The sequence below is a fragment of the Zonotrichia albicollis genome, chromosome 10 (assembly GCF_047830755.1).
Source record: "Zonotrichia albicollis isolate bZonAlb1 chromosome 10, bZonAlb1.hap1, whole genome shotgun sequence".
In the NCBI taxonomy this organism is placed as follows: domain Eukaryota; kingdom Metazoa; phylum Chordata; class Aves; order Passeriformes; family Passerellidae; genus Zonotrichia; species Zonotrichia albicollis.
The window spans coordinates 5126742-5146073 of record NC_133828.1 but is presented as its reverse complement, the minus strand read 5'-3'; the positions used below and the strand labels follow the sequence as shown (position 1 = coordinate 5146073).

At 37.6% G+C, this 19332-nt stretch overlaps 1 protein-coding gene across 6 annotated transcripts in view; it reads right to left on the bottom strand.

Annotated features, from left to right (window-relative positions):
• The window catches only part of LRP1B (LDL receptor related protein 1B), a 639076-nt gene that overhangs the window by 370073 nt on the left and 249671 nt on the right, over positions 1–19332 (bottom strand). For all 6 annotated transcript variants that reach the window (XM_074547868.1, XM_074547870.1, XM_074547871.1 and 3 more), the window contains exon 3: positions 3896–4033. In XM_074547868.1, coding sequence (XP_074403969.1) covers positions 3896–4033 — 138 coding nt within the window. The remainder of the gene's footprint in view (positions 1–3895; positions 4034–19332) is intronic.

The following is a 19332-nucleotide window of genomic DNA, read 5'->3' as shown; positions in this document are numbered from 1 at the left end:
TAAAAAAGAAGAAGAAAAGGTATTTTGGCCTTCAAAAGACCTCAAAATCAGACTGGGACAAGCTGCGGGCACATGAGCCCAGCTTTAACTAACCAGAGCCAGCCCCAGCCCCAGCCCCACACTGGGATAAACCCTGTGAAGGAAAGACTTGGAACTAAAAAACTTCAGTTTGCAATAATTTGGCAGCTCCCTGGGGCAGGAGAGTTCTCAGCTCATTGCTCAGCTGAGCAGTAAAAGTGGCTGAAAGAGCAGCTGAAATAAAGGCCAGGCTCTCCAAAGAAGCCAGAGAGGTGTGTCAAAGAAAGGAGCTTAATTGCCAAGAGCAGATCTGGAGCAGTCTTCTACTACAACTACTCAAGCTTGGCTCCAGGTTTGGCACTGGTAAATTTTATCTGAGATTTAGCAACTCTCCCAGGAGCTGATGGGTGTGAGACCCTCACTCAGCAGGGCTGGATTGTGCTGGAATTGTTGGGATTTTCAGAAAACTCAAGAGCCTCATATATATATATATATATAATTATATATATATATTTCCATTTATCTGTATCTATATATGTTTACATTTTGTATATATTTATATATATTTATTTATTTACATGTATCTGTATCTATATATATTTATATATATATTTATATATATATTTATATATTTATAAATATTTTATATCATTATTTATTATTCATATATATCATTATAGATATTATTTATATAGATAAATATATATATACACATATATACACACACATATGTGTATATATATATATATATATAACCTTTCTTTATGGGAAGGGTTAATATATATTTTGATTTCTCCCTTATTCACCCTCTCTAAAGCACTCTTCAATTAGATAAAAAATGAAAAGGAGTCCAAACTGACCAAATACAGATGTCTTATCACTACTGCATGCTCTGAGGTACAAATCCAGTGAATTACACACCCCTTTCTCCTCTGAAGGACATTGGAATACATAATGTGAAACAACCATGCGCAATAAAACATTTTTTATTTCATATTGCCACAACCTCTCCTGAATTTATGCATTACATTCACCTGCAAAAATGCATATGTGCCTGAAATAAAAGATGATCGTACAGGAATGTCATTGTATTTACTACTATTCCCTTGAAATTTCCCATATATTACCATTGCACACTGGAGCAATGACCATATTTCCCTTTGCCAGGGAAAGGTGCAGGCTTCAATACAACTCTAAAAGATTGTTAATAATGAATTAATGTGAGAATGTTAAATTTAGAGAAAGAAATAAGAATAATTCCACTTGCTGGATGTTACAGCCCATTAGTTCTTAGAGATTTCACCCCTTTGGAGTTACCTGTGCCCTGAAATGGGCTTTGCCCTGGTGACACCCCCATATTTCCAACCACAACTGATTTTCCTGGTGCTTGGACTGTGACTTATTTACACAGCACTGTCAGTGTCCCCAGCAAGAGGTGATTTTAACACAGCTCTGTGACCAGCTGGGCTCCTTGCAATTCAATATTGAAAATTGCTGTTGCCTTCCTCCATCACAAACTTCGCATGGCCACTGTTAATTACAGCACAATTGATAATGCCACTCTTGTGAGTAATATAAAGGAAAAGCTAATGGTTTGGCTGGATTTCTGAAGTAACTTTGCAGCTTTTGGCCAGAAAAGAGAGTTCAAAATATGACTTGTGGGTTCAAAATTTAGAAAGTAATGAAAGGTCACCCAAACATTTTTCTAATAAAGATATATATATAAATATATATATACACATATAGACACAGAGAGAGAGACAATAATTACATGACTCCCTGTAATTAAACTATAAGGAACTCATACCAAATATTTGATATAACAGAATGTAACATAATGACACTTTAATTGACATTGTTTGGAACTATAGGATCATAATGTAAAATTATGGTTGTCTATATTCTTTGGCTGATATTTTCACTAATATTTCCACTAATATTTTCAATTCTGCCCCCACTAAGCAAGTAAAATATGGAACTGCCAGAAGAATCAATATTAATGAGTTGTTAACCGTTTCCTAGATAGTGACACTTCATTATGTAGGTGTTCTGTGTGATCTAGGAGAAATATTTATTTAGAATGTTTCACCAAATTCTATGGTGATTTATTAAAGCAGCCACTAATTTTTCCACTGGGAAGCTTTCATATTCATGTATGATAATAAAGAAAGGAGTGGGAATCAACATGAGCCTTACAAAGTGTATTTGAGAATAAATTAAAAGGATGTGAATATAGATTGGGTATTTTATGTGCTATCGCATTCCAAAATACAGGACACGTGAACAATAAGAAAAGCAAACATATTCCATTGCCACTAACATAGGATTGTACTTTCAGTCTGTATTTTTTTCTGATTCCATTAATCTTGTGGTTTAAAGACTTAAAATACAATAAAAATATAAGACAGTTATAAGATAATAATTATTCAGCACTGGAGATTTTTAATCCTCAGTAATTTAATCCAGAGTAATTTACAGAAAAACATTAAATATTGAGGAACACAAATTTAAACAGAACTTAATGAATAAATACTATTCTCTGAAAAACACTCACCTGCAACTTCAGAAAGTGTCAGTATAGGCCAAAAAGTGTTTTGGCCAGTTGAACTTTTGGGTTTTTTTTTGCATGCAGGGCCCAGTGCTAAATCCAATATGCTGGCACAAATTTTGATTTTGTGTAATGCTCATTGAACAAGGACTATAAAACAGTTGAGCCTTCAAGAAAAGAAATGATTCCTATCACTGTGAATAAGAATTTTCATCTATTTTATGACAGCCTGTATCCTCACCTGGCTAGATAAAAATAACTATTTGTAGTTTTGTGAAGTCAGCAGTATTGCTCTGATTAATTCCAGATGGCTTCTTTTTTTTTTTCTAATTTTAATTTCTTTTTTCAATGTGGCTTATTTTTGGTGTGGGCTTAGATTTCACTCTGACAGCTCTGAAAATATGTCCACATGAAATTTTAAATTCTAATTTAACTTTCTGAACTCTACCATTAATTGTATCTTTCACTGTATATTGTCATTTTGCATTGCAGCACAAGTCCCAGCACCTGTCTCTGGGTTTCTGGTCTGGAACATCAGATCTCTTGAACATCATCAACAACCATTCATCTGGAAATCTGCTGATTAAAAATAACTGGTTCAAGGTAGCCAAGATTTGGCGCTAAAGCTGTCCCCAATGCAGAGCTCAAAAAGTCATCTCAGTTGAGCTGAGATATTAAATAGTTGACCTTCACCAATTTTTTTCTATTTAAGATTTCTCATTGTCAGAATTTGGTGACTACATTATTAAACAGTAGATCATTTGCATAAAACCCTCCTGAAACAAAGTCCTCCATGCAAAACAATGCTCATAGTAAATTTGATATATTTTATGTATTTATTGATATATATTGATAATGCTCATAGCAAACTTGATATATTTTTCAGTGGTTTTTTTGACTTTTTGGGGTTTAAGCAGAATTTAAAAGGAAAAGAAAATTCTTTGTGGCAAACATTCTTTGTGCTGCCCAACTTTGCTCAGTAAAGTCTCCTCATCCTTCTTTTGATAGAAGAGTTTCTATCATATAAACTTAGTAATTAATGCAGTAAAAGTGTCAAAATCTCTGTGTGTTTTTTACTTGCATTTGGTTCACATAAAATATTTTTTTAATTAACTTGAAACATTTTTTAAATTAAAATACACTTCTATCATTAAAATATGCTTCTATTGGTTTGCTTTTGGGTGTTTTACACATATTCACACACACATATATACCTATATGTATTCCCAAGGAGTAATTTCTCATTCTCTTTGAACCCAAAAAAGAAAATGGAGTGGAAGATTTGATAAATTAAAACAATTAATTAATAGTTAAACAATTTTCACTCACCCCTGCAATGAACTCCTTCGTCGTAGCCATCGGAGCAGTCGTAGACCCCATTGCAGAGCTGGGACAAGTGGATGCATTTGTTGGTGCCAATGCAGCTGATGAAATTCGGGCTGCACTTGAAATCCAACTCCTCAGGACCTAAAGAACAGATGGAAAATTTCTTACACGTGTTTAAAATTTCTTACACATGATTTTACGTGTGGCAAAGACAGTTCTGCACCTTGTTTCGTTTTTAAAGCTAAGGGCGACACTCTATATATTAGTTCATTTCGAAGAATTTGTTCATTTGAAAGATTTTACCACACATGAAGTCATCAAGAAATAATTAGTGCAATTACAAATCAATGGCTCAGAGGATTATTTCCTAAAATACAGGTGCTTTTGTAGTTGCTGAAATAAGCCTTGCAGACACTAAAAATAGTAGTGATAATTTTCCATGATTTTCAAATGACCTGTGAATATCCCATCAAGAATCATATGAGGAGTAATAGGTACCCGTATTTACTTCCACTGTTGTGCTATGCAGATAATTGTAGATATTTATGAAAATACATATAAATGTCACATCTTTGTGGCTGCATTAGATGAGAGAAACTGTTTCTCCATCCCAGGAGACTGCCTCAGAAACTGCAGAGTCCAGAATGGAAGGGGAGGATAAGGATGCTGTGATTGCTCCCTTTGGGATACCACCCCAGCTGCAATCACTTCCCTCTGTCCCTTTTTCCCTGAAGTGTTTGGTTCAGGGAGTTTTGAGGGAGCTTAGGGACTCTTGAGAATCACTTTTGTTTATCTCTTAGAAATGGTTCTGACTGATAAAATTCCTCCCATAATTCCACACTATAAAGACTTTGAGATTTTGAACACAGCAAAGAACATTTAGAGGTCTGAAGGGTTTGGCTCAGTTAGAGGTTGAACCATAATTTACACATTGTATATCATTAGCTACTCACAGATCAAAATTTTTTTAGGAAAACAACTTGAACCTCCTTGATTTCTTGTGTTGGAGCCTTGGGTCTGTGCAGTTTGTAATAGTCCTTTAGGGAAATCTATCCTTGGATGCACAGTGCTCAAGTGCAAGATGCTTTCACCTCCCTCAAGGCATAAACTCCAGGAGGAAGGGCACAAATCACTGGCAGCAGCTGAAAGCTCTCTAATTAATAAGTTGGAAAATCTCAGCTTTCTCAGGTCTTGTCTCTTGGAGTCACCAGGACAAACCATTTGAGGAGAATCTACAACTTCTACAACAAATGGAGATGCCTCTCAGCACAGGCCATTAAACAAAAAATCTAATACACATAATTTGTCCCAATTATAAAACCCCCAACAGCGCAGGCTCTCCTTCCCCAAGCAAAGCAGGAGCCCCTAGCAGGGCCCATCCCTGTGCAGGACACAGGGATGCAATGCCCTGCTCCTTCCTCTGACCCTCCAGCTCCACACCTGGCACCCCTGAGGGACACCAATGGCATCCTTGAGGAATTCCTGATGAACAGGGACACAGCAGGCTGGCTCCAGGCACGGAAAGGTAATGCTTGTGTGCATGAATGTACCCTGTCTCAAAGGATTTGTGTGCTCCCAGGATGAAACACAAACCATCCTCACCATTCTTGTTAAATACACGCAATTCAAACGTAGAGGGATTTAAATGTTGCACAAAGTAACATATTCCCTGCATTTTTCAGTAAAATATAAGAAGAACTTAACGACAAAAATTCAAAATTTCTCCTGGATGTCAGGATGTGCTGACTATGGTAATGAGAAAGAGAGAACCACAGAGTTTGGGTTTGAGGCACTTTATTCAGGCAGGACATTTCAGGCCATGAAGCATCCCATGTACCCACAGCACCTGCAACCCCAGGACTCCTCCAGGACTGCTTTGACTTTGCAGACCTTTCAAGGAAGAGCATAAATAAAGCAGCCCAAAACTCAGTGCCAGGTAGGTCATATAAAAACACCAGGTTTAATTTTGTTCCCATCTCAGCTGCATCAGTACTTGAAGGCACCTGACATGTAAATAAACCAAACTAATTCTCTGATTTGCCAGTAATAACTTGCTTATTCTTTGTGTTAGAGCATCTGTGATAGAATGTGAGGACTGAAAAAGTCTTTTCTTCTAAAACAGAGAACATTCTTTGAAAAAAAAAATAGATCTTTGAAGCATATGAACCATGGTACCTACATTACTATAAACTTTAGATCACTAGAGGGTTTTCATACTTTAGCAAACAGAAAATTTCAGATCTGTGACCAAAACTATAGAAACATATTTACATATATCCTAAATTTAATGAGGGAAAAAAGGAATCTCTTATTAACATTTAAACTCTTAATAGACTAGTCTGACCCATTCCTGTCTACCACATTTTTGATTTGATTCTACTTGTTCTTAATATACAAGATTCCTCCAGGACACAAACATTGTGCAATTCGAAATAAATTCTCTAACTCAAAATACTAATAGAGCACCTTCCTAATTAAGATTTATTTGATAGGAACATCGGGTGGGACACTGAAAAACATTCCAGGAAGTATTACTCGAATTGTTTTGGTTTTGAGAGAAACTTTGTGCGCCACTCATGAAAGGAGAAGACTGGAAGTGATTCCCTTATTCATGTGATAAATTCATTTGTACTTTGACTTGTTACAAGCATCATGTTTGGAGGGCAACTTGACTTAAAAATGAAGATGAACTTCAGCCCTAAAAAGTCCTGGTTTATAGAAGTTTTGTGACTCTAAGTGGCAATAAGTCTCAACAATCAACACCAGTAGAATAGGACAGCAGGCCCCCTACCCACAATTTCTGTGACCTCTTTTGAAAAAAACTAAAAAAAAATTAAAAAGCCAAATCAAGCTGCATGTTGTGATGCCTTTGAAGCAGCACTTGCTTCTCCCACTGAATCCTTCCCAGCTGCTGCACTTTGTGAAATGTCTAATGCAAATAAAGAAGAGTAGCTTTTTATCTTGTTTACTCCTCTTCACTCTCCCTTTAACAGACAGCCACTTCTGGCACTGTTATCAAGTGAACTTGGGGAAAAGGAATTTAAAAGTGTTCTTCTTCAAAATAATCTCGGTGTATTTTACATCAGTGCAAGAATGCTAAGAATATAAAAGACTGATGGTGCCTTTTCTTCCCTTCAAAAAACATAATAATTCCTAGCCTTGCCAGTTGGTGGAAAAATAGTCAAAACTACTGGCTGCAATTATGGTAATACAACATCTCCATGTTTCAAACATTCATCCTGGGACGCTGCTTGGAGGGCAAAGAGGATGCAAGCAGCTCAAGAGAGTCAGCTCAGGCAGCCGAATATCCAAGTGTTTCTGTCAGTAATTGTCTGGGAACAGATGGCTGAGGAATGGGGAAAGAGCTGAGCTGCAGAAGCTGAGCCAGGCCTATGGGGGAGCCCCCAGGGCTTTGGGGGAGCCCCCAGGGCTATAGGGGAGCACTCAGATTTACAGGGGAGCTCCCCAGGGTTATGGGGGAGCCTCCAGGGTTATAGGGGAGCACCCAGGTCTATAGGGGAGCACTCAGATTTATAGGGGAGCTCCCCAGGGTTATGAGGGAACCCCCAGGATTTTTGGGGAGCACCCAGATTTATAGGGGAGCCCCCAGGGCTGCAGGCAGGGCTGTCCCAGCCCTAGGGGAGCGTGTTTGGGCACTGGGTGCTTCCCTAGGGACAGGGATGATGCTCAGGATTGGGGAGGGTACCAAGGCACTCATTCCATGGCCAGGTGCACAGATTATTGCTGCTTTCCCTGACTCACCAGAAAACAACCTGTGCCCAGAGATAGGCTGGAAACAGGAGAGAGATTCATTTCAGATCCAGATGCTGTGGCTCTCAAATCACCCAGGAAAGCCATTTCTGATGTGGTCACACCAGGTCACAGTCACTGGAAGGAAACTGGATGGTGCACCATTTCTGCTGAGGACTCAGAGTGTGGAATATGGCATTTAAATCTACAGAGTTGATTTCAAAACTTTATCCTTTAAAATATCTTGTTCTTTAAAAAAATATCTTTTTCTTTAAAATCACTCTTGGTAGCAAGAAACAACCTGCAACATGTGGTCAAAGATAAAATATCTAATACAATTTTAATTGAGTAGTCTTCTCACAGGTGGGGTTTTAAATTTATTTTCTGCCCAGTTCATTATGAAAAACCAGGAATTTCAAAAATGCTTATCTTTTAGAAAACTTATAATCACAACATCTTAAAGAAATGTCTCTGCCCCTGCCAAGACAAGACATATTGTAGCTTAATGAAGATGTTGTTTTTATGGGAAAATTAGATAATTTTGTATTGTATTTTGCTTTTTTTTTAATAAACTTAAATATTTGAACTCTCACAAGAGGTTGAATATTAGGTATTAATTTCTGTCTTTATGAGTTCATGTAAACTAAACACATAAGACATCTAATGGTATCACAACTGCTTTATAAAGTCAATTTTTACACAGACTAGGGGCACATTTCTAATACCAAGACTTTGAAACTCTGGGATAAATGTATGGAAATGACTTAAAATCCTTACTCTGTGCTATCTTATATGCAAAGAAAGAATTTCATATTTAATAAGGATTTATGCTGCATAAGTAACCTCTTATCCATAGTTACTTTTATCCATATGCTTCATTCAACCATGCAGACTGATAATTAATATAAATTTGAAGTCACCTTCAATCAAATCAGGTATTCAGCTGCCCATGTAAGGAGAATAATAAACATTTACAGCAAGATGTGGATAACTGAAAAGAGCAAAGTAGAACAGCACAAGAATTGCAAACTGTGACCTCACAGACAGAGGATTTTATCTTCAAAATAACACTTCAAAGAAACAATAAAATCAGTGGCAACCAGTGGCTTTGTGAGTTGGCAAGTGAGCAAATGCAGCTCCAGCACACAGAAGTCATGGCTTATGACCAAAGCTAAGAGAGGAGTTAAGACTGTAGAAACCAGCACCAAAACAAACAGAAAAAGAGAAAATGAAGAACTTCAGAAATCAGAAGATGCCTTTGAGTCACCACAGTGTGACCAGCAGTTATCTGTGCTGGCTCCACTTGTCACACAATGGTGACAAATGTCTGCTCTTAACCTGGGGGTGCCAACAGCTCCTTCTGCTCTGCACGGGCAGCTGAAACAACAGCCAAACATTCCCAAATCCTACCAAAACAGCTAACCCACCAAAACATTCCCAATTCCATCAGAACAGCCACCCCAGCCAAACATCCAAAATCCAATCAAAACAGCCACCCCAGACAAATATCCCAAATGCAATAAAAACAGCTATCCTAACCAAACATCCCAAATCCCATCAGAACAGCTACCCCAGCCAAAGATTCCAAAATCCCATCAAAATAGCTACCTGAGCCAAATATTCTCAAATCCTACCAAAACAGCTAACCCAGCCAAACATTCCCAAATCCAACCATAACAGCTACCCAGCCAAACATTCCCAATCCTATCAAAATAGTTACCCCAGCCAAATATCCCAAATCCAATAAAAATAACTACCTTAACCAAACATTCCCAAATCCCACCAAAACAGCTCCCCCAACCAAGATTTCCAATCCCACCAAACCAGTTACCCCAGCCAAACATTCCCAAATTCAATAAAAACATCTACACCAGCCAAACATCCCAAATCCTACCAAAACAGCCAACCCAGCCAAATATCCCAAATTAATAAAAATAGCTACCTTAACCAAACATTCCCAAATCCCATCAAAACAGTTATCACAGCCAAATATTCCCAACCCCATGAAAGGCTTGCATGGATCAGCTAAAGCTTCCTCTTGAATTCTGCGCTCGTTTTTGTGCTCCTCATACCTGACAGATTTTGAGGGGCTGGGGCGTGTCCAGGGAAGGGAATGGAGCTGGGAAGGGCCTGGAGCACCAGGAGAAGCTGAGGGATCTGGGAAAGGAGCTCAGCCTGGAGAAAAGGAGGCTCAAGAGGGACCTTTGGCTCTGCACAGCTCCCTGACAGAAGGGCACAGCCAGGTCGGGTCTGTCCCTTTTCCAAATTGATAGGGCATGGAGTATCAATGGGATACTCCATGTCAACAGAAAATGAAGTCAATTTGCACAAGGGGAGGTTTAGCTTGGATATTGGGAAAAAATTCTGCCTCAAAAGGGTGATCAGGCCCTGGGACAGGATGCCCAGGGCAGTGGTGGGGTCACCATCCCTGGAGATATTTAAAAGACAATGTGGCCTTTGGAAACATTAGATTAGTGATGAACACAGTGGTGCTGGAGTCAATAATTTTAGCAAGATTTTCAGACCTAAATGATTCTGTGATATATAATTTGGTCAGTCAATAACACATAATAATAAAAAATAATAAATAAACCACATTAAAATTCCCTTCCAAAGGATGGTTCGAATTCTGTGCATTACAGCAAGAAAACAGTTCAAAATGTATCTGGCTGTAAAGCTTAACAAGGCTCACAGTGTCTCACAAAATTCCCATTCCTGGACTCCTGTGACACCCTTAGCACCAGAATTGTGCACAAATGAACTCACAGGTGCAGCACACAGCTTATGGATATTGGCTTTATGAGCACTTTCACAGTGACGTTCTACACTCCCCTTCTCCTCTGTGTGGATTTGTACACACCACACAAACAAACAGCAAGCCAGTCTAAATCTAATATTACACAACAACTTTGATTTTGGAAATACTTCATTTCAAACCACAATAAGGGCTCTGTCAGCTCTGTTTGAGCTGGCTTCTCAGCAAACACTTCCCCTCTGGCTCTGTTTCCTGCTGGCTGCTCTCTGTGTCAGACACTTGCTCATCCTCACTGCACGGATGTAAATAATTAACTGAGCCACAGGACTCATCCTTCCTCCTGTAATGGAGCTGATGGCCACTGGAGACAGGGGGAAAGCTGTGCTGGAGGTTGCACAAAAGCTGATGGAGAGGAAAAAAGAGCTGTAGGAAACAATTCTGGAACAGCTCAGGGCTGGGTCATTATCCAAAAATGCCCCTGGGCAGTCTCAGGCTGGGGCTGGAGGCAGAACAGAGCAGAGGGGGTCAGGCCAAGAGCAGCCACCACAACTGGGACCTGAATTAAGAGTGGTTTCCACCTAACATTAATGTTGCCACTAAAGCTATAAAAGCCATGCAGGTATTCAGATTTTTAATAGTAAAATCAGCTCATGAACAGCAAAGTCCATCTATATTCTTAAATGAAGTTGGATGTTTTGAATCCCTAAATTGTCTCAAACTAGAAAATTCACCTAGCAAAGGGAGAAAAGATCACCTCCTCAGCCAACCTCCACCTAATGCTACCATTCAAAAAACTCTGAGGTATTTTTTCATTCAACAGCTCTAAATGCAACCATTTCTGGATTAAATACAGTGACAAAGTGGGGTGTTTCTTAGTTTGGGGTTGTTATTGGTTTTGGTTTTTTTTGAAACAACATTCAGGGTGATCAGTGAAATCCATGGCCACAACTGGAACACCAAACTTTACCTCATACACACTGTTCTGGTTACAGAAATAAACAAAGAAAAAGCAATGGCAAAGAGAAGAGGAGAGGAGCCTGGTGAGCTCCAATATTCATTCCCTCGGTGTGAGGTGATCAATGTGATAAATAAATTAATATATAAATAATAAATATAAAATATAAATAATATAAATAATAAATTAACATAGTGCTCAAGCACTGCAACACTATACCAGAATGAAAATTAAGTTCAGGGGAGAGAGTAACACAAACACCTAACTTTACTTTATAGAGGAACTGACAAGGACCTAAAGTACAAAATATGTTTGTGCTTGCATTTTTTTCTGATGTCAGTGAAAATTATCCATTCAAAGAATTGATGAGGTTGGAATGTCTCCTGTTATTGTCAGCAGGGTTGCACCTCTATGCAAACTGACATTTTCATTCCAATGGAACAGGTTATAAAAATCTAGCCTTTACTAAAGTCAAGATAAATATCCTCATTTTTGCTATTTTCCTTAAATCAGAGCCTTATTTCTACTGCTTCATATGCACATAAGACCTACTACCACGCTGATATGATACCTCACCTTTCCCATTCCCAATTCTATAATGTCCTCAAATTGTGAATATAGATATAAGGAACATGTCTTGCACAGTATTTACACCTCTGATATCGCTTAAATATTCCTAAATTTCACATCTCACCTTAAAATCTACATGTAAAATTGCTGTAAATAAAAAGATGTAGTCTTGAAATATTGGATAGTAGGGAAGATGAAGCATTATCTCACACAAGCTAACAAAACCCCTCCTTGCAGTCAGGAAACACTGACCAAGATATTCATCTGTAGAGAAAACTGGTTGGGGCTTGGAAGCAAGAACAAAGAACCAACAAGAGAACGCATCTAACATGATTTTTTCTTAAAAATCAAATCTCTGTCTAGTCTTGAAAAGCTCAGTGTGGCAGTACCTTTGTTTGATTAAAAACAACAATAAAACAATTCTTGCCATTGCAATCTTCCATCACAATGGTCTAACATGATACAGTTATGCATCAATGCATTTTATATCTTGTTCAATGAGCACAGCTTCAGCTTGAGTGGCAGAACTTCCCATGGAGATGAGAGAATTTGTGCTCTTTGCCACAGATCCTAAAAATTAAAAACCTAATCCTAAGCTCTTGCATGCAGCATGCATTGGAATATAAAGGGAGGTCCTTGCATGTACCAACATCAGCAAAGCCATTGCTAATTTATATTCCCTGGTTATTCTGAAGGAATGGTTTTGCAAACATTTGTCAATGATGAGGAGAATGAAAAAAAAAAGTATGTTCTCAGGAAGCAAAAATAATTAATATTCTTTGTACTTGCAGGGACAAAAAAGCTTTGCTAATGGATTTTTTGGTGATTTACTACAACACACCACAGCAATAATTTATGATCAATGAAGTAAAAAATGAATATTGTCTCATGTAGATGGTCACTCCTCATTAGTTATAAGGAACCTATTTTTAATTTGGAGATTTTGATTTAATTAGTGTCACACATCTCAGGGCTGTGCTGTAATGCCTTGGTGTCTGTGTGCGGCTGCTGGGGCTCACTGAGGAGATGGCAGAGGTGAACCGAAGTGTTAATTACCCAAACAATTAAAGAACCCAACACTAGCAATAGTGTAACACATCAACACTCACCTTAGAGATGTTTACACAGTCAAAGTGTATAAATGGCACTTGTAAATGTTCTTTACAAAGCAGTGAAATTGTGCAATAGAACAGCTGGATGCAGCAGCCACCCAAAGCTCTGCAGCGCCCCAAACAGGCATTTTAAAAATGTTTGGCATTGTAGAAGTGTGTGTGGCACATTTACACACATCAGCCCTCTCTGCACAGACCTTTCCATCGAGTTCCAGCTCAGCTCTTCATTAGACACAGAAATTGTATCAAAATAAGATCCCCTAGAAGAAGATTTTTAATGGATCATAGCAATACCAAGCTCTGATGGAAACCCAAGGCCTGCATCTTATGAACATTTGCACACTCCCACACAACCTCAGCAATGTCTATGGACTGAAGAGGAATTTACCAAGCTCACTTTTCCATCAGCACAACTGGAATTCAAACACACAAACAGTCCTCAAGCCCTAAATAACACAAAATTTCATAGGGTTGGATGAAACTTGTAACATAAGACATTTGTTCAAAACAAGACAAGGCTAAAACATTCATTGATACTTTAACTCCTAACTTTAAATAGCAACACACAAAGTTTTCATCTCATGTGCAATACTTTAAGACTTTACAGCAGATGATGTTAGTATCAACATGCATGTTTTATTTATGATTTTGGGATAAAAAATAACCATTAAAATGCTCTGTTCTATAATCACATGAAAAATTTGCTCTGTGAGCCAACACTGTCTAAGAATTTCAGCTTTACAAAAAAAAATCTGTATTACTGATTCATTTTAAAGATTATCTTATATGTTTAATTCAGCTTTAACACAGAAACTTAGAAATAGTTCTCATGTATTTTCGAACCAAGCTAGGCAGTTTGCAATCATAAACTTATTCATTTTTATTTTGTACACAGACATATAAATTGCATCCAATTAAAGTAAGTGTTTTACTTGTTTTTTTTTTCTTACCTAGTCATGCACTGAAAGGATGAGAACCAATTTCAATTGCTCTAAGTACAAAATATAACACTATAAAAGATTTAAGCCGCTTTGTTGGAGTCTACAGTGTGTCACAAAGATGGAAATGGCAGGGCTTTGTGTTGTGTAGACACTGAGGATCCTGTTTGATTATTGGCCCATAACTATAAAGTGCCCTGGAATTTCTTTCATTTGGGGAAAAAAATAGCATATGTTGGTGTGTATGTCACAGTAAAATTTCCATCTCTCCCAACATCTATGTGTTTTCCTTTCCTTAGTGATGAAAATAGGAGAACAACACCTCAGATGGGCAAAAAAAAAAAAAAATTAGAACAACTGGCAAAAGAATGATGTATTGCTTTCTGTATTGCTTTCAGGAAATGCGAGATTAATAGTTCTTAGAGATTCTAAAAGGCTTTGTAGTGTTACAGGTACTGCAATTCAGAGAGAAAAATAGTTTCACATGTTTACCAGCAAAAAAAAAATGAAACAGCTTTCCCTGCTCATTTTGGTGCTCTTAGAATAATTCTGCAGAGGCATTAGTGCAGGTGATTCAGCCCTGGCTGTATCGGCTTCCCTGCACAAAACCCAAAGCGCCTCCTGCCAGCGGCAGACAAAGGGCCTGTGTCAGACACAGCCACGGGGCTTTTCAGCTTTCCAAGGCAGATCTTCCCCCATTATTGGGCAAGAACTAATGAAATTCGCGGGGAAACCTCCAGCTCATCCAGCTGCATTACATCTGGAAGAAGATTCTGCTGAACTCAAGGCAGGAGAATCTCCAGACCTGATCCTCACCCACCTGCCCAGCAGCTCCTGGAGCTCTCTGCAGCACAAATTGCAAAGAGCTGGAGTGCTCAGGGTGTGTCTGAGCTTTAAAAATGTCCTTTTCCAGTTCAATTCTGTATGTTTGAAACAGAAATTGGTGTCTCACCACTAACAGAATAGTCCAGAACACTGGAATTTCCAGGAACCCATGCCTGGCTTGCAGCAGAATCCTCACCGAGTGAAGGAGAGTGAGACATTAAGACTGAAGAAGCAGAACAATTTCATGGGAAATACAGAGAGAATGAATTGGGGTTAAAAGTATTATTTGCAGCAGAATCCTCACCAGGTGAAGAGGACTGAGACATTAGGACTGAATAAGCAAGAATAATTTAATGTGAAATACAGAGAGAATACATTGAGGTTAAAAGCATTATTTGTAGCAGAATCCTCACCTGGTGAAGAGGATTGGGGCATTAAGACTGAAGAAACAAGAATAATTTCATGGGAAATACAGAGAAAATATATTTGGGTTAAAAGTATTATTTGCCTGCTAAGTTCTGCTCTCCAGATATTTTCGCCCTCTTCACCAACAGCACAGCTTCTCAGAGCTGAGCATGTAGATATTCACTGTTTATTTATCTATTGTTTGTAGATATTCACTGCTTATAGGAAATTTTAAGGTTTCCATCATGTCCTAGAAGAGCTGAGCACTTCAGAGGACTCAAGAGCAAAGGAAGCCCAGAAGTGCAGGGACTTTGACAGAGACAGAGGGAAATGAATGAAAAATATTGGTTATTGTCTTCCAGCCAAAACGCTGAAAGACAACAACCAACACCACATTCAGCTTTCCATCTTTTACCATATCTGGCACCATTTTTTCTACAACTTATAATGCCAAAAAACTATTCTATGATCTCAATCTTCTGTCTCCTCTCCTCTCTTCAGAAAATAGTGCTGCTAAGCCATGAGATTCATCATTTCTGACTCAGGAAATCACTTCCATCATGAGGAGCTTCAGAGAGTGCTTACCAAGAAATCCAGCCTTTATTGGTACTCACCAAGGTCTAGCAGAGAGGTGTGTGTGTCACAGAACAATCTTTAAAAATTACACTCCAACATGAGAAAACATCCTCTTGGTTTATTAAAAAAGACGTCTTTAAATGAATCCAAGACCTTATTAAAATCTTGTGTATAACTTCAATTGCCATTAAAAATAAACAAACAAACAAACAAACAAAAAGAAGAAACAAAATCCAACAAAACTGCTATGAAATTAGGAAATAAAATCAAGCTTCTTCCATATAAATCTATGAAATGGTAATTACAATGGTAATTATATGACTCAGTAAAATTACCAAGTAAAATAGACATAGAACAAACACAACATTTTTGTTCTATGTACACTGTTTTTAGAAAGAATTTTATGTACCTGAACTAGAAGTTTATGGTAATAAACTAATTGTGAGGTAAAATTAGTGTGTTGAAGATAGAAATGAAGATATGCTTGTATTTTTAAAAGAGATAAAAGACATTTTATGTAAAGCATTTTCTCTCTTTCACAATGGGACTAGTGGTGGAAAGATTTCCAGATAATTGCAACAGAGTGCACTGAGCTGGACTGATGATTGCTGTTAAGACTATTTCCTCCAATATTGGACTTTAACTGTCAAGACTCGAGATTTAAAACTATATTCAGGTGAATAGTTGTAATGTTTTCAAATATCAAACCCAAGAAAGTGTCAAAATGGTTTATAAAGAAGATATATATTATGCTGGTTTTTATATATAATATTCTAAACCTTAGAACATGATGCTTTGTCAAAATGTAAGTGGAGTTTCTGTCTAAAACTTTTTTTACTGTCTTGGACTAACATGCTGTGACTCAAGAGCTAAAGTTCAATATGACAAAAAAAAAAATTCCTGGGCCTATATTTAGCAAATATTCTAAAGTTCTTATAAAGATCTGTTTAAAGCATAGATTTAGACAGAAAAAAAATGTAATAGTCCTTGTAATTTCATGACGGCTAAAAAAAAATATATAATCCTTTCTATTTTTGTTGAACATGTAAGTGTTAAATAGTGAGATAGTAACCTTCCCCTGATTTACCTGTAGACAACAGACCTGGGAGAACATGGAATGGAAATTTCTGTATGAACTTGGTATTTTCAAGTCCAACTTTGTAATGAGTCCTCCTCTTCCAGGAAAGGGAATGACATGAATGACATCAAACTGATTATTTTTCTATTTTATACATAAAAAAGCCCTACAAAAAATTTAAGACATGGTTCCAAAATATTACCAGTGACTCAGTATTCAGTAATTCTTGCTGAGAATCAGCAGTGCCTAAAAAAATGGATAGGCTCAGTGCAGCTGGGAATAAGTGCTGCAATTTAAGTATCTTTAGAGTAGGGACATTTATTGTTCACTTGAAATAGAAAGCAGAAATTTTCCAGGGAAGTGTCAGTACAAAACAGATATCGGTGGGGTATTGGTGGTTTTTGAGTTTTTTTCAAGTCTACAATGGTTGACTAAATAATGACAGAAATTCTATATTTGATAACTACAGAAGAGACATAGGTGAGTCTGAGTACTGCCAAAATCATTTACAGACAGGTTCTAGGAGAAGTAACTCATTTACTTGAATATAATTTCAAGAAATTCCTTTTGTGCTCACTGAACCTATCTGCTGTGCTCTGGCATTTGGTGAAGCACAAAAGTCACTTTATTCTGATGAGAGCAGCTCAGAAAGAAAAGACTGTGATATTCATATTTTACTTGAACACATTCCTAAGCATTTTTAGGACACATATATTTAAAGGATTCAGTTTAGAGCCTGCTACACTGACAATGTTATCCCATTAATCTCCACAGTTTGCCTTTGTGCTGTATACTTGTGGGCTAGAACCTAAAAAGTAACAGAATTGTGTTCCTTTTCTTGGCACTGCTTAGTTTTCATCCATGCTCAACTCCTATCAACCTTAGGCAGTTCCCAAAAGAGCACGATGTGATTTTAGTTATCACCCAATCAAATATTTTTAACATTCAGCTTCTCACATATAAATGTCTTTTATTTCTTTCCTAGGTAAAGCAGTCAGTGGTGTTCACAGACATTTTAAAAAAATAATAATAAAAAAATGCAAATATATAGCTTTCTGTCTGTTTATTACCTCTCACACCTTCAAGAAGTTCTAGGTGTAGATCCAGAGCTCATAAAGCACATGAATGAAATCAGATGAAATTTGGACAGCTAAATTCAATGTTAAGACTGGAAAAGTCTCCACAACTCCATGAGTGAAATTCCCTTTCAGTTCAAAGCACTGCTATGCAGAAACACCTGGAAGAGTTGGAAAGGGAGGTGTTTGCACAACACACAGGAGCATCATGCAGGAGATGAGAACTCAGCTGCCACAAACTAACTATAAAATAATTCATTTCCCTTTATCATTAATTCCAGCTGGGATCAATTTGGGCTTTGAGGGCTGTATCTACATCAATGCTGGCTCTTACTGCTCCAAGAGGAGACTGAATATTGTTTGGTTTTTGCTGGGCAAAGACCTGAATTGCAGAATTTGTACTGTCCTTTAGTGTTTGACTGAAGAAGATGGAGAAGGTTCATTGCCACAGTTTCCTTTTCCAGACCTCTCCCATTGCTACACAAACACCCCACAGCAGCTGGCTCTCTGAAAATGCCTCATTTTTAAAAACAAAGCCTGTAAGAATCCAGTGTTGTGTCCAAATACCCATTTTTACCTTTGTAGTCTTGCTTAAAAAACCGAAAAATGTCAGGGCCTCTCCACAGTGAAAGCTGCATTTGTCCTGTGACTAAAAGCAGACACCAAAATCAATTGAGTTGGTTTTACTGTCCATTAGTGATGTTGGAGTCTCCCCTTCTGTCTGAGATTTCTCTGATGTCCTTCTAAGAACATCAGTAGCTGGGATAACATTTTATCCCTCTTTTGCTGCTTCAAAAATGATGTTTCATTCTAGAGCCATTGAAATTTGTTTCAATTTTAAAAGAATGTATGATTTTTTTTCTTCTTCTTCCTGATCTTTGACCCAGATGTCTCAATTATAAAGAGTTTAAGTAAACAATGGAATTGGATGGAAGTATTTTAAATGTATCTTTTATTCATGCCCTTTCTCACAGATGCTTTTTTCCCTTTTTTTCCCATGCTAGAGATGATTAAAAAGGAGAAGTCTACACCATGAAGAATGGTCTCTGTCTCTGGACCTCTTAACTACAACAAACATTTAAAAAGTGATATTTCCCTTTCTCCCTGCTATTGTGCCTTGGATGCTTTTATGGAAAAAAAATGTTTTATATATATATATTCAATATGCTGTTTGGAGGACCTTTCTCCCATTTTTGTTATCTCTGCCTCCTGGTGGTCTTTGTTTTTTGAGTTTTATTTAAAAAAAATCCACTTTTAAGCATTTCTTTAGTCCTGACTCATGTTCTGCTATTCGCATGCCTTTGCCTGGCAGTCACAGGCTTTACCCTGGTGCATTTATTTTATACATTAAAAGAAAAGTATTGAAGCTGAGATCACAATATCAAAGAATTGGCCCCATT